This window comes from Aplosporella prunicola (assembly GCF_010093885.1).
Source record: "Aplosporella prunicola CBS 121167 unplaced genomic scaffold K452scaffold_29, whole genome shotgun sequence".
NCBI lineage: Eukaryota > Fungi > Ascomycota > Dothideomycetes > Botryosphaeriales > Aplosporellaceae > Aplosporella > Aplosporella prunicola.
Genome location: NW_022983557.1, coordinates 247,899 through 260,356, shown reverse-complemented (window position 1 = coordinate 260,356; position 12,458 = coordinate 247,899). Strand labels below are relative to the sequence as shown.

The window sequence follows — 12,458 nt, the reverse complement described above, 5'->3', positions numbered from 1 at the left end:
AGGTTCAAGACGCCTAACCTTTTTATATTTATACTTTAACAAACAAGATTAAGTAAATAGACCCTTAACGACGATTCGGCTAGCGCGAAGATAAACTTTAGCCATCCAAGTACGCTTAAATTCCTTGTTATACTAGACAAATGAGCCTATAAGCATTAGCTCAGACGTGTCGTGAGCACTGTAAGCGCCGGTAGCGGCTGAAGTTTCAAGACATGATGTCTCAATTTTCGTTTTCGAGATGTGCATAAGATCCCCATTGGAGATCAATTGTACCTACCTACCTAGCACAGCACATCGCAGCGATCACCGCGGAGGGCAGTGCTCGAAACAGAGGTTTCTCACTGCAAACATAACCCAAACGTCATTTGTACCTAGTTGTAAGTAGTAGTAGCCACACAGATAGACATCCCGACACGACACGACATGACTGTAGGTAGCGACTAACTCTTCTTCTCAATCCTCTCTTTCTTACTTCCACTCTCTACTGCAAACCCGCCACCACCGCCGCCGCCGCTACTGCTACTGCTCTATTCTACCCTACTACTTCGCCGCCCGGCTGCCGCATGCAGTCCTCGCGCTTCTAGTCTATCGCGCAGTGTTCATTGCGCACAAGCATACAAGCACGTAAACAACCAACCAAACAACCAAACAGAACAGAACAGAACAGACACGCGAGCAAGCAGGCAGGCAGGCAGGCAGGCAGGCAAAACAGGCAACCATGCAATCAAGCAGCAAGCCAGACATAGGCATTTCATTCTTGGGGCCAGGCGAGGCGAGGCGAAGCGAAGCGAAGAGGGAAACAAACAAATCTGAGTAGACAAGGAAACTACAGAGCAAGCAAGGAAACGCGCCGAAAGGAAGGGTTTGGGGAGGAGCGGGGATGTGATGAGGATGAGGAGGAGGAGGAGGAGAGGGAGGAGCTACATCTGCCCCAATGATGATGAGGATAACAATATAGAAAAGAAAACGAAGAAACAGACAAGGAAACTACAAAACAAAAAGGAGCGCTGCCCGACGCCCGAGCGCAAAAACACCACTGCTGTGTATGTATAATCGTCGTTCGTCGCCGGGAACCGATACATCGATGTTGTGTCACCGACCTACTTCTTTAACTTTCTTTTAAAACACGCCTTGTCCACCTTTACTGCGACCGTAGTAGTATGATGAGAGAGGAAGCAGAAAAGAGAAAAAAAAAAAAAAGACAAGGAAAAAAAAGAAGAGTGTAGCGGAAAAATATGATGAGAGAGAAAAAACACAGACACAAGGAAAGCAAACACACAAAGAAAAAGAAAACCCCGCCTCAGAAAAGAGCCCGTCCCTCCGTCCACATGCGCCTAGAAAGAAACAAGTACCTATTCGAGAGACTTTGATCTTTGCCTGCCCTGCCTGCCTGCCTGCTTTGAAAGCTTTTCCCCTCCCCCGCTGTCCCCCGTTACCACCGCCCATCAATCACACTTTAAACCAGGAAAACCTCCGCCACAAAACCAATTCGGAAAGGAAAGAAAAAAGTAAAAGAAACTAAAAAAAAAAAAAAAAAAAAAAAAAAAAAAAAAAAAAAAGGAAGAGCCCGGGGGGAATTTGCCGAAAGGAAGAGGATATTGTGAATAAAGGTAGTTATGCTGCCCTCAATTTAAGCCGTCCAAACAACAGGAAAAAAGGGAAGATGCAAGGAGAATATGCAAAGTTGCCAACAACGGTGGGAATTTTGCGACGAGGGGAGTTCGTACGGTCATGCGGCACAAAACATGTCGTGTCAAGGAAAGCCAGGAGGGAGTTCGAGTCGATGCGAGAATAGGTGGGTGAGTATGCGGCGCCGCGTTTTACTTGCTTGCTTGCTCGCCGAGTGGCATTTCGCTGCTCGTGGCAGTGGCTGCCTGCAAAAGGTCGAGAAAATGCGTTAAGGCGTCAGTACAGAACAAATTGTCTGTCCACCTTAATTCTTGTACGCCGTCCACGCCTGCCTCATCAGCTCGAGCACATGTGCCTGGCGCGCCGAATCCTCGCACGCGCACTGCAGAGTGCGCCCGTCGGCGAAGTCCAGGATCACGCTGTTAGGCATCTCCTGCCTCTCATGGTCCGGGATGATCGGTGCCAGGAATTCCGACAGGTGGTACCGCTTCGTGATACCCTTGGCTTGCAACGGGGGCGAGAGAACAAGGTTACCGCCGTCGTCGACCTCCACCCAACGCCGTTTCCACAACTAATAAATTGGGTTAATTCTTCTGAAACGTCAGGAGAGGGTGTCAGGGGGGAACACTTACGAGAGTGTCGGGGAACTGCACGTTCAGGTCCCCAATCTCCATGGGCTGTGCCACCGGCTTGGCGGCGGGCGTCTCCTCGATCGGCTCTTCCTGAACCGTAGGGCTAAGCGTTTGAGTCGAGCTCTTCTTGCCCGGGCTGAAGCTGTTGCTCATCCGCTTCAAAAATCTGCTCGCTTTCGATCCCTTCCTCTCCTCGGACCTGCTCTCAGTGCTCTCTATGCTGGTAATGGACTGGCTCCGCGCAGCCGCCGGTGGGGGCGACATTCCGATCTCACTTCTTCTGCGGTTGAAGGAGCGCCAGCTATTTTCGGACGCTTGTTCCTCTGGCGATTTGGGGGCCGGAGCAGGCTGAGCAGGAGAAAGTTGGCTCGCTGGCGACTGGACGGATGGTTCCGGGGATTGAGGCTTGATGTGATCAATGGTGATATCGCTTTGCTGGAAATCCATCGTCGGCTGCTGGTCAATTGGCGTGATGAGCTCAGACGGTTCAGGCCCAGGAGTCCGGATGATGCGTGCGGTCACAGTCACAGACTCGGGCCTGCTGTTTGAACTTTTGTTGTACACCGTGTGCAAGTTGTCGTTTGAGTTACCCGTATGTTGCTTGGCGAGGAACTTGGGCGTGGGGTTATGGAACGAGCTTTGGCTGAGACGTTTCGAGTGCATGGATTGTTTGCTCGTAGGTCGCGATCCCGGAGGCGACCTTCCTCTAAATGAACTCTGGCGTTTTGCGATCAAAAAGCTTGATGCGTCGTTGGGTCTAGGCACCATTTGGACACTCTCGCGGTTCGACTTCTCTGCCAAAGCTGCGATACGCCCTGCAATGCCAGTGGAAACGCCAATCTTTTTGGCGAGAGGGACTTCCTTGTCCTGTGGCGAGCTTGCGTGAGACGCCGACATTGACCTGCTCATCCTATCCCGAGGTTGCTCAGAAGTGAGCACTTCCTGGGTACCTGGAACAACGGGGTTGGATACGGCTCGGTGCGGCTCGGGCGCCGACGGAGTTGACGCCGGCGCCAACGAAGAAGATTCCGGGACCTCGTCAGGCGCGAGGTGTTCCTGGTCGTTTGGGGTAGCCGTCCGCTGAGCTTCCCGGCCTGAGGAGGAGTCCGAGTTTGTCGACTTGCGCCTGGGAAAGATAGGCATGATGGGCGACTTGGACACGGACATGGGCTTGGCCTCCTCGACCGTGGCGCTCTGTAGTTCCTCCATGAAGGAGTCGTCGGAAAGATAGTCAGAATCGGACGTGTCGCCAGTGACGTCAATTATGACAGAATTGTGACTGCGGCGTTTGACCGAGTTGTAGCTGCGGCGCTTGACCGAATTGTAGCTGCGGCGCTTATCGGTCGACAACGAGCGACGTTGCGGGAGTGGCACGGAGGCGGCGTCCTCGAGAGTAGGCGAAGCGGTTTTGTTATCCCTAACCGGCTCTGGGGCCTTCGCGGCCGTTGTTTGATGTACTCCCGTCGCACCCCTGTCCGGAGATGAAACAGCCGCAACGGGCTGTTCGGCTTCACAGGCCCGGTTTAGATCCGCCGCCACGGAGCCGGTTCTGGCCTCGGCGTTGGAATTCGTTACCAAAATTTCGGCCTTTTGCTCGGTATTAAGCCGATCTTTCTGGTCGCCGGCCTCTGAAATGGAGGATGGACGGGTTGAGGAGGGATTGAGGGACTCCTGAATAGATATAGGCGAAGACGCTACTGGTGTGGGTGCCCGTGCGCCATCCTCATCTCCGTCTCCTGATTCGCTCATCAACACTCCAGAGTCAGCCTTAGTGTGGTCCGGGGTCGCTGGGGCCTCAGCCTTCAATGTCCTTCCAGAATCGGTGCTACCCGACGTCTGTTGCGTAGCCCAGTCTTCCGCGACGGCGTCTGCAGCACCATCCTCCTCAGAGGCCTGCGCTTTGCTTGCGCCAGTGGTGGCGTCATCCGCCGTTGGGACTTCCAGTTTGTCGGGTGTCTTCTTTTTCTCCTTGGCGGCCTTGGCCGCCATCTGTTTCTTTCGCAACTCCAACGCCTTCATCAAACGTTGCTTTTCCGGTGTTATGCCGTTCGACTTTGTCGAAGCTGACGAAGACTGTGGTCCGGGGCTTGACGTTGGTCGCGCGGGGGCCGTCGCATGTATGTCTGGGACAGGGGGCATCGTCGCAGGTGGTGGCACGCCGATGCTCGGAACGGCGCTCGTATCTCTCGACTTTGGTCGCGATGGGGTGGTCTTGCGCACGGCAGACTTTAGGCTAGCAGGCAACTTTGCGCTCTTGCCGTTCCCGTCCGCTGCGCTGTGGGGACGTTCCGTCGTAGGTCTAGGACCGAGCTTGACTTTGGGCTTGTAAAGGTAGGAGAAGTCATAGAGGTCTGCCCCGCCGGGCCGCGCGGTTTGGGTGGAGAAGCGACGCTGGTGTTCGTCCTGGTAGAGGGGGTCGTACTGGTTGAGCGAGCGGACAGACGTTGCGTACCCCTTGGGGCTGCCGAGAACGTCGTCAAGCGAGTTCTGGCCCGTACCTCCTGGCGATTTTGGTCGTTGATCTTCCGAAGCTCTGGGGCTGGGTGCTCCTTCCGCATTGACTGTAGATCCCACGTCTGCGTCTGTCACTGCTATGGTTGCTCCCTCGCCAGAGCCTGGACCTTTGTTCTCGGCATCCTCGTGTATCCCATCCAGCTTCTTCTTCTCCGCCAACGGGCTCGGCGGTGCAGCCGTGTGCAGGGAATTGGCGGCGGCGAGCGCATTGTCCGAGAGGTCCTCGGGCGAGGCGAAGTTGAAGACGGAGTCGTGAGGGGAGAACTTTTCTTCAATCTCGGTGAAGTGCACGGTAACTCGAGCTGCGCATGGTTAGCCTTCCCGCTCTAGGTATGACATGTTTTATAACGACCGCAGGGTCCGCACCTTGCAACAACCTCGAGGTGCCTTCCGGGACGTATTTAAGCAGCACGTTACGGTGGCGATAGAGCAGGAAGCCGTACAGCGGCGACTTGTCTTCGTACTGGGCGACGGTTTTGCGCAGTTCACTGACGCCACCGCTGGCGCCGGTGCCGGCTTGGAATATTTCGACGGCGTCTCTCGAGGCGTACTTGAGGAGGAACCTGGCGGCGACAAGGTAATATCAGCACCCCTGCACTATATGCGAGACGGGGAGCGCGAAGTCTCACCATCCTCCCGCCTCGGCCAGGGCCGCCTGGTAGGCATCGACGACGGCCTGGTCGTCGAGGCCGTTCAGCGACATGGCGCTTTGCTGCGCGAGTGGTACGGCGCGCGTGGGGTTGGGCTTGACGGAGGGTCAAGAGTGGCACCTCAGGCAAGGGCGCGCTATAATCGGGCCCTCAGGGGTTCAGACGGGATAGGGCTGATCATTGAAGCTTATTAGCCACGGTCGAGGGCGGCGCGCACATGCGACGGGCGGACGGGGTTTGGCGCTCGGTCGGGGGCGGGAGGGAGGTCGTGGGAAAATGAAGGACGGCGGTGGGAAAAAGGAAGAAGAAGCAATGCGATGCCGTGCTGCCGCAGTCCCTGATCAGAGTGAGCGTTTCGGAGCGTCGCGCTGCCGCCGATCTTTAGCTCCAGTTCCACGAGGGCGGCAAAGCATCCATCGACGGCTAGCCTGCATGCGGGTAGGCCTTTTGGGATTCGGGACTCTTGGAAATGCCCGCCTCACCACCAGTCCTCCGCCAATCCCTCCCCTCGGGCAATAAGCGCTCCTGTGCCTGTGCCTGAAAGCACGGGTGCTGTGGGGAAGCCCGCCCGGGATCTGCCCACCATGCACATCACTTTTCGTGACGTATCCCAGCAATTCAAAGCCACAAGCTCAAGCCTCTCCCGCCTCTATACATACATACACATCCTTTTTTACTTGTACATATACACACACACAACATGGACATCCAGAACATCCAGACCGGCTCCCTGCGCAATGCCGCCTCGCCCGCCCCGCCCCTCAACCTCCCCTCCCCATCCACCTTGACCACCGCCCCCACCGGCGACCGCATCTACGTCCTCGACGTCCTCTTCGAGCCCTCGCAGCCCCTGCACAACCTCGCTCTGCCGCTGCTCAGCAGCACCACCTTCACCACCTACGCCGACCTCGTCGACGCCGTGCACGCCGCCCTCACCCAGCTCGCCGCCTCGCCCAGCCCCTCCGACACGCAGTGGCTCGAGCGCATCCTCGCCGCGCACCCGCGTCTCGGCGAGAAGAAGGTCGAGAGCGCGCAGAGCGCCGCCGAGCAGGCCGCCCTGCGGAACGGTAGCGGCCACGCCGCCGAGACCGAGGCCAAGGAGCTTGCCCAACTCAATACTGACTACGAGGCTCGCTTCCCCGGCCTTCGCTACGTCGTCTTCGTCAATGGTCGCGGCAGGCCGGAAATATTTGCCGATATGCGCAGGAGGATCGAGCGCGCCGATATCGCAGCTGAGCGCGTCGAGGCTATTCAGGTAAGGCTTTGCTTGCTACGGAGAAGAGGACTGAGGCGGGCCTGCAGGTTGCTGACGCGGCAAACAGGCCATGTGCGATATCGCAAACGACAGAGCCAGGAAGCTTCAATAATAAGTAGATTCCGTGTCCTGAATTCATGGACAGTGAAATGTAACAACATCTCTAAGATCAATGGTCACGGCTTTAAACGTCCTAGGTATTCTGTGTACACATTTTGTTGATGTCGCCGCAGTCCGATAATTAGTCATGGCATCGAAGAATGTCATCATTCCATGAGCTATGTTAGGCGAAGAGAAGCTCATTCTGTTATTGTGTTAGTCCCGGAGACTAAATGAATCACGTTATTGATGCACGGGTAAATGTTATGGATGCCATATACATTTATGTGCATAAGGCATTGTATAAGCTGTCCGACGTGTTGAAGGTTTGAAATCTTCCAGTTAGAACGAGCCTGTTCAGCCAGAAATTTGTACCCGTAGAATGGAATGAGGGGCATTATTTTCTTTTAGACTGGTGCCCTTAAAGTTGAACCTTTTTATCAGCTTCCTATTTCCACGAATACCACCTTGATGCTGTCATTGCCAATTTGCCCTTTTTCATAACCATTCTTGCTTGCCTGTCAAGTGCTGCTTAGTTGCGGATTGTCATGGTGGATACGATGGCCGAGTCCATGTTGTGCATGTCGAGAGAAAACTTGCACTCATCGCCCCAGATGCAGTTTTTGCCCGTCTTCTTGGCTGGGTTCTTGGGATATGGGCAATGATGACCGTACATGCACTTGATGTCGTCGCAACCAGTACCATGGATGCAGGTCGCACTGCGAGCAACGAATTTGAGCGTCTCAATTTCATCCTTGGTCGGCTTGTAGTCGTGTTTGTGGGTGCAGTTCAAACCGTAGGGACACTCCTGACGTAAAAAGTGTACGTTGCACATCTTGAGGCGCTTAACACGGTTGAACTCGTCTCGGTCATACTTCAGAGGCGGATCGATGCGTTGACCCTTGCGGTTGCGTGGGACAACATTCGGATCGCGTAAAGTGACCATAGCAGCGGCAGGCTTCGGAGCGGGAAGCGCTGCGGCCTTAGCGGCAGCACCAGCCCAGCTGACAGGGTTCCCGTTCACTGGCGGGGTGGCAACCCTAATAGCGCCAACACCCAGCAGGGGTGGAGTGGTGCTACCACTAGTCGTACTGCTTGGGTTACGGAAAGCAATGTTTGAAAGTAGAAGGGAGGGGCCAAAACCGGAGGTGCCGTTACCATAGAGGTTGATCTTTTGGGTGCGGAAGAGATTATCAAACTTTTTGGTCTCAAAGGGAAGAATGGCAAGCTCTTTCTCGAAAGGAACACCTTCAATCAAGGTGACCCGAGGGACAAGATCAGGGTTGGTAACAAGCGGCTCAAGCAAACGGGCATAGCCATTGTCGTGAGAGCAGCCGAAAAAGATGTGACGACAGTGAGAATCGTAAAGATGAAGCTTGAAAGTCTCTGTGTCAAATTAGACCATGCATCAGGCAGGATTGAAGAGATACAAACCACAAAGCTTCTCATCAGCTCTGTCCTTGCCGGGACCGACGTCGACAAAATCAAAAAGTGGCTTGTTACGGGTAAATCCCTTCGCAAAAGCTTCAACGTCGGCCGTATTTGCGATAATACCTGCGCTGCGACAGGTCTCACCAAGACCCTTCAAATTGGCGTAAATACGGACGACAAGCTTGCAGTTTCCCGGGATATCGGGTAGCCGCGAATTCAAATGCTCTTCAAGTTGCGTTTCAAGTCTTCCGGCAGCCGTTTTGCCACCCTCTTCGGCCTGGCGCAGAAGTGAATCGGTAAACTGCATATTTAGTAAGCGGAGAATTCAAATTCGAATGTGGGTAGGAGTAGTGCAGTTAGCGACTGCGATGTTAGCAAAGGCGAAAGAGGAAGATGCTTACGATCATGCCGTCTCCGTCAATAAGGACCAAGGCAAACGGATCACGTTGCTAGACAACGTTAGAGGCTGCACTGAGGCAAGGCTGAAGCAGCTTACCATGACCGCCTGCAGGGTTACAATATAGGTGCGGTGCTCTTTGATCGTGCGCTGAGCCGTACGGTTGTATTCGCGCTCGCGCTCATGATCCTCGCTTTCTTTCTTGAGCTGCTCGCTCAGATATTCATAGCGATAGAGCAATTCCTGGGGAAGCAGAGGACGGTGAGCACAGTGTCGGGAGTGACAATTGGAACGGTGTACCTCGATAAGCTCGTTCTTCTGGTATTCGACGGTCTTGAGCTGCTCATGGCGACGCCAAAGGCCGGCGGCAGTGCCGTCAGTGGAGGTGTGGCTCACGGGGGTATGGGTGGAGAATTGATCCGACATGGCGGCCGTGTTGGTGGCGGAGGAGGGTATGTTCGGCATGACTGCGAAAGGCGATGGAGGGAGAAGGATGGGGTGAAGGGGGAGATCAGGCAGGCCCTCGCCGACCACGAGAGAGTTAGAGAGAAATCACGGTTACACAGTCTCGGGCGCTTGAATCAACGGCACGATGATTTGCTGCCAGACCGGGGAAGGCGCGACGCTGGAGGCCGTTTGGCTGATTGCGCGCCTTCCTCACACAGGGCCGGCCGTCCGCCCGCACGCGTTCCCCCGTCCCCTGCATTCCCGGGGCGGCGTTTGGTGAATGCGGCGACGGGAATGCGACTGAGGGTGAAGAGGTCCATCTTCCCCGGCGCGCCCATGCCCAATCGAGGCGTAGCTCGCCGGGATAGCTTCGCTTGCTCTGAACCTCCATCGAGCCACATCTCAACTTTCGCCCGTCCCCTCGTCACCCGTCCACACCTGTTTCTGTCGGCTTCTCAATCATTCGCAATGTGGTACCCCAAGCTCGCCGCCTCGTTCCTGATTTCCCTGCTGGCCTCCAATGCCGTCGCGCAGGTCCGTAGCAAGCTCCCGACCCCCCATGACATCAGTTAACACCGCTGACATCCATTGCCGTCTAGCTCGACGTCGAGGAGGTAGAGGACCCTAGCACCTCACCCAACTACGACGTCTCCATCACCGCCAGCTTCCCCAACTCGGAGATCTTTGGCGTCAAGCTCGTCAACGGCCACCCCACCGATGTCGTCTTCGATGTGCGCAACGGCGAGGACACGCCTGTCACCGTCCAGCTCATTGGCGGCTCGCTCATCTCCACTCAAACCGACAAGATTGTACGCAACCTGACCGCCGCCCGCTACCATGTTCGCATTCCTGGTGGCACCAACGAGACCTTGACCTACAACTTTGCGACCGAGATGCACCCCCAGGACATTAGGCTCAACCTCGCCGCCGTCCTCCGTGATCACAGGGACAAGTTCTTCACCGTTCAGGCTTACAACGAGACCGTTTCTGTTGTTGAGGCGCCCACCAGCATCTTCGACCCTCAGATGTAAGCAACTTAACTCCGCTCACCTTTTCTAGGAATCGCAATGATAACACGAATGGAATTTAGCATCTTCCTCTACCTTGTTCTCGCCGGCGTTTTCGCAGGAACCTGCTACTTCATCTACTCCACTTGGATCACCACTCTCTTCCCTCAGAAGCGCGGTCGCGGCAAGGGTGGCGAGCGTGCCAAGGCCTCCTCTGGAGGCTCCAAGAAGGTCGATCCCGCCGATCAGGTCGCTGTTGTGGGAGCTGATGGCCCGGCTGTCACTTCTGGCGCAAAGGCTTATGACGAGAGCTGGATCCCCGCCGGCCACCTTCAGCGCCCTGAGGCTAGGCGCGTTAAGAGCGGCACTCCCAAGACCAAGGCGCGTGCTTAGGCAACACCACTTTTGGGTGTACACGAGTATGACGCGGAATAAGAGGATGCTCAGTTTGACCGACAATGAATTTGTCCGGTGCGGCGTCGACACGTTGGTTATGGGTTTCCGCGGAGGGTGTTGGAAATGACGGTCCCCGCGTGGACGGGACGATGCACCGGTGATCTATCGTGGCTTTCGCTTAAGAGGACGCCGAGTTTGACGGCGAGACAGCGCGACTGCAGCCGCTGCCGGCAGTGCTGATGGTGGTGGTCGCGCTGCTGTTGCCGTTGGGCAGAGCCAATCTGTTCGATTGTCACGACGGCGCGTGCTACGGCGTACGACTACTTACTACATAACTACTACAATATGTAACGAAAAAAGCCTGTCTGTCCGAATTTCACAATTGCAATTACAATCGCTTTGACCACCGCCGCTGCACGTGCACCTGTTTTGATTCCGCTAAGTACGACTGCATCCCCTCCCCACGAGCGCGTCTTCATCCCATCTGTTTGCTCGTTTTCCGTTTGACCATGACAGCGGTGCCGCTAGAGCAGCCGCTTTGCCGGACTATACCCTATACCGCTCTAACAAGTCCAAGCGTACGGACATCGGACTGTGGCTGTCTCAAGCACGTCAAGTCTTCCCCTTCCCCTTCACTCTCTAACTGTTTTCCTCTCTCCCTCATTTCCCAACTTCTTGCCCGTCTCCCTTCCTTCCCACCAGGATTAAATGCATACCTACCCTACCCACAGTCCCGACACCATCAACCTTCACAGCCAGAACAAAGCACACACCCTCACTTACGCAAGCATTAACCAACCAACAACCCACCACACTGCACTGCTCACAGATGCCAAAACAGTATGGTTTAGCACGGCACAGTACCTATCGGCCATGGTAGTACAAGATATCCGCAAGTGGCAGGACAAACACATCTTAGACGGCCCCAGACAAGAACAGGGCGAAGAGAGGGAAAAATATCAAAAAGACGACAGACGACACACAAGCACGCACACGTGCACACTACCAGCGCATATCACACCGCAGCCGCACGTAGCACGTAGCACGTAGATCGTAGCTCGTCCACCACTAGCTAGGAGACGCATATGTCGTGTCACCCACGCTTCATTCGGCACGGCTACCCACCTACCTAGTTAGTTAGCTAGCCAGCTAACTACCTAAACACACACACGTGCACCACAAGAGCAACAAACGCACAATCGGACAGTCAGCCAGAGAATCCACCACCAGACAGACAGACAGAACAGGACAGGAGCAGCCGGACAAACAAGCAAGCATTCAAACGCGCGCAGGGAAACGAAGCGCAAACGCCCGTTTCTGAGACATTGATATTTAACTCTCTTCTCTCACTAAATGCCTTATTAACAGCCAGCCTGCATCGCCATTACCACCCACCACCATTAGCACCACCAACTAACAGCGCACACACACCCCACAACCTCTCGATTCTCAGTCTGAAGATGAGTAGAGATCAATACAAACGGCCAAAAATCACAGCAGAGTATCCTCAAAATACCGCCTTCCTTCTTTCACTGGTCACCGCTAACACCACGCGCAGACTGTACCGCTCCAAGTATTCACTACCCACCGCCCCGTCGGTACAGCTTTGCTGTAGACGCGACCTTGCATCTAACTTATTCATGCAGTCTGGAACAATTAAAAGAAAAGAAAAGAAAAGAAAAGAATTGGCAAAAGAAAGGGCAGGGAAGAAGAAAAAGAGGAAGGGAGGAGCGGAGAACAGAAGCAGCGAGACTGAACGATCAGAGGAAAAAGCGGCATGAAAAACCACAAGATGGCTTCCCACTAATGCTAATATCCAAATATGGTATGTCACAGACAAGCCCCCTTAAGAACACAAGTTCAGCACCGGGTCAAAAAACACACACCAGCAAGACAAGAGCATATCAGAGCATAGCAAGGCAGAGGCAGAAGAGGGGCGGCGAGAACACGTCGCGAATCAATCGTCTATCTCACCCGCCACCCCACTTCCTCCAGGAGAAG

The 12,458-nt window shown here is 54.9% G+C and overlaps 5 protein-coding genes across 5 annotated transcripts; 2 read left to right on the top strand and 3 right to left on the bottom strand.

The window, feature by feature from the left end:
• Positions 1 to 1,086: 1,086 nt before the first annotated feature.
• On the bottom strand, positions 1,087 to 1,561 carry K452DRAFT_102228 (uncharacterized protein). The gene has a single exon (XM_033534914.1). The coding sequence runs from the start codon at positions 1,444 to 1,446 to the stop codon at positions 1,120 to 1,122; it is 327 nt and encodes a 108-aa protein (XP_033393265.1). The 5' UTR covers positions 1,447 to 1,561; the 3' UTR covers positions 1,087 to 1,119.
• On the bottom strand, positions 1,550 to 5,478 carry K452DRAFT_353528 (uncharacterized protein; the record flags this gene model as incomplete). Its single annotated transcript, XM_033545833.1, has 4 exons — positions 1,550 to 2,200; positions 2,262 to 5,077; positions 5,163 to 5,338; positions 5,405 to 5,478. The coding sequence occupies 4 exons, from the start codon at positions 5,476 to 5,478 to the stop codon at positions 1,934 to 1,936; spliced, it is 3,333 nt and encodes a 1,110-aa protein (XP_033393264.1). The 3' UTR covers positions 1,550 to 1,933.
• A 647-nt stretch (positions 5,479 to 6,125) lies between these two features.
• K452DRAFT_353527 (uncharacterized protein) lies at positions 6,126 to 6,919 on the top strand (the record flags this gene model as incomplete). The annotated part of the gene is made up of 2 exons (XM_033545832.1): positions 6,126 to 6,680; positions 6,748 to 6,919. 2 exons carry the CDS (start codon positions 6,126 to 6,128, stop codon positions 6,790 to 6,792), a joined length of 600 nt encoding a protein of 199 aa, XP_033393263.1. The 3' UTR covers positions 6,793 to 6,919.
• A 304-nt stretch (positions 6,920 to 7,223) lies between these two features.
• K452DRAFT_278557 (uncharacterized protein) lies at positions 7,224 to 9,318 on the bottom strand. Its single transcript, XM_033539371.1, has 5 exons — positions 8,908 to 9,318; positions 8,707 to 8,850; positions 8,612 to 8,659; positions 8,214 to 8,511; positions 7,224 to 8,165 (listed from the first exon to the last, which is right to left on the bottom strand). Exons 1-5 carry the CDS (start codon positions 9,070 to 9,072, stop codon positions 7,312 to 7,314), a joined length of 1,509 nt encoding a protein of 502 aa, XP_033393262.1. The 5' UTR covers positions 9,073 to 9,318; the 3' UTR covers positions 7,224 to 7,311.
• A 147-nt stretch (positions 9,319 to 9,465) lies between these two features.
• K452DRAFT_353525 (uncharacterized protein) lies at positions 9,466 to 10,862 on the top strand. Its single transcript, XM_033545831.1, has 3 exons — positions 9,466 to 9,588; positions 9,654 to 10,081; positions 10,145 to 10,862. The coding sequence occupies exons 1-3, from the start codon at positions 9,523 to 9,525 to the stop codon at positions 10,452 to 10,454; spliced, it is 804 nt and encodes a 267-aa protein (XP_033393261.1). The 5' UTR covers positions 9,466 to 9,522; the 3' UTR covers positions 10,455 to 10,862.
• Positions 10,863 to 12,458: the final 1,596 nt, after the last annotated feature.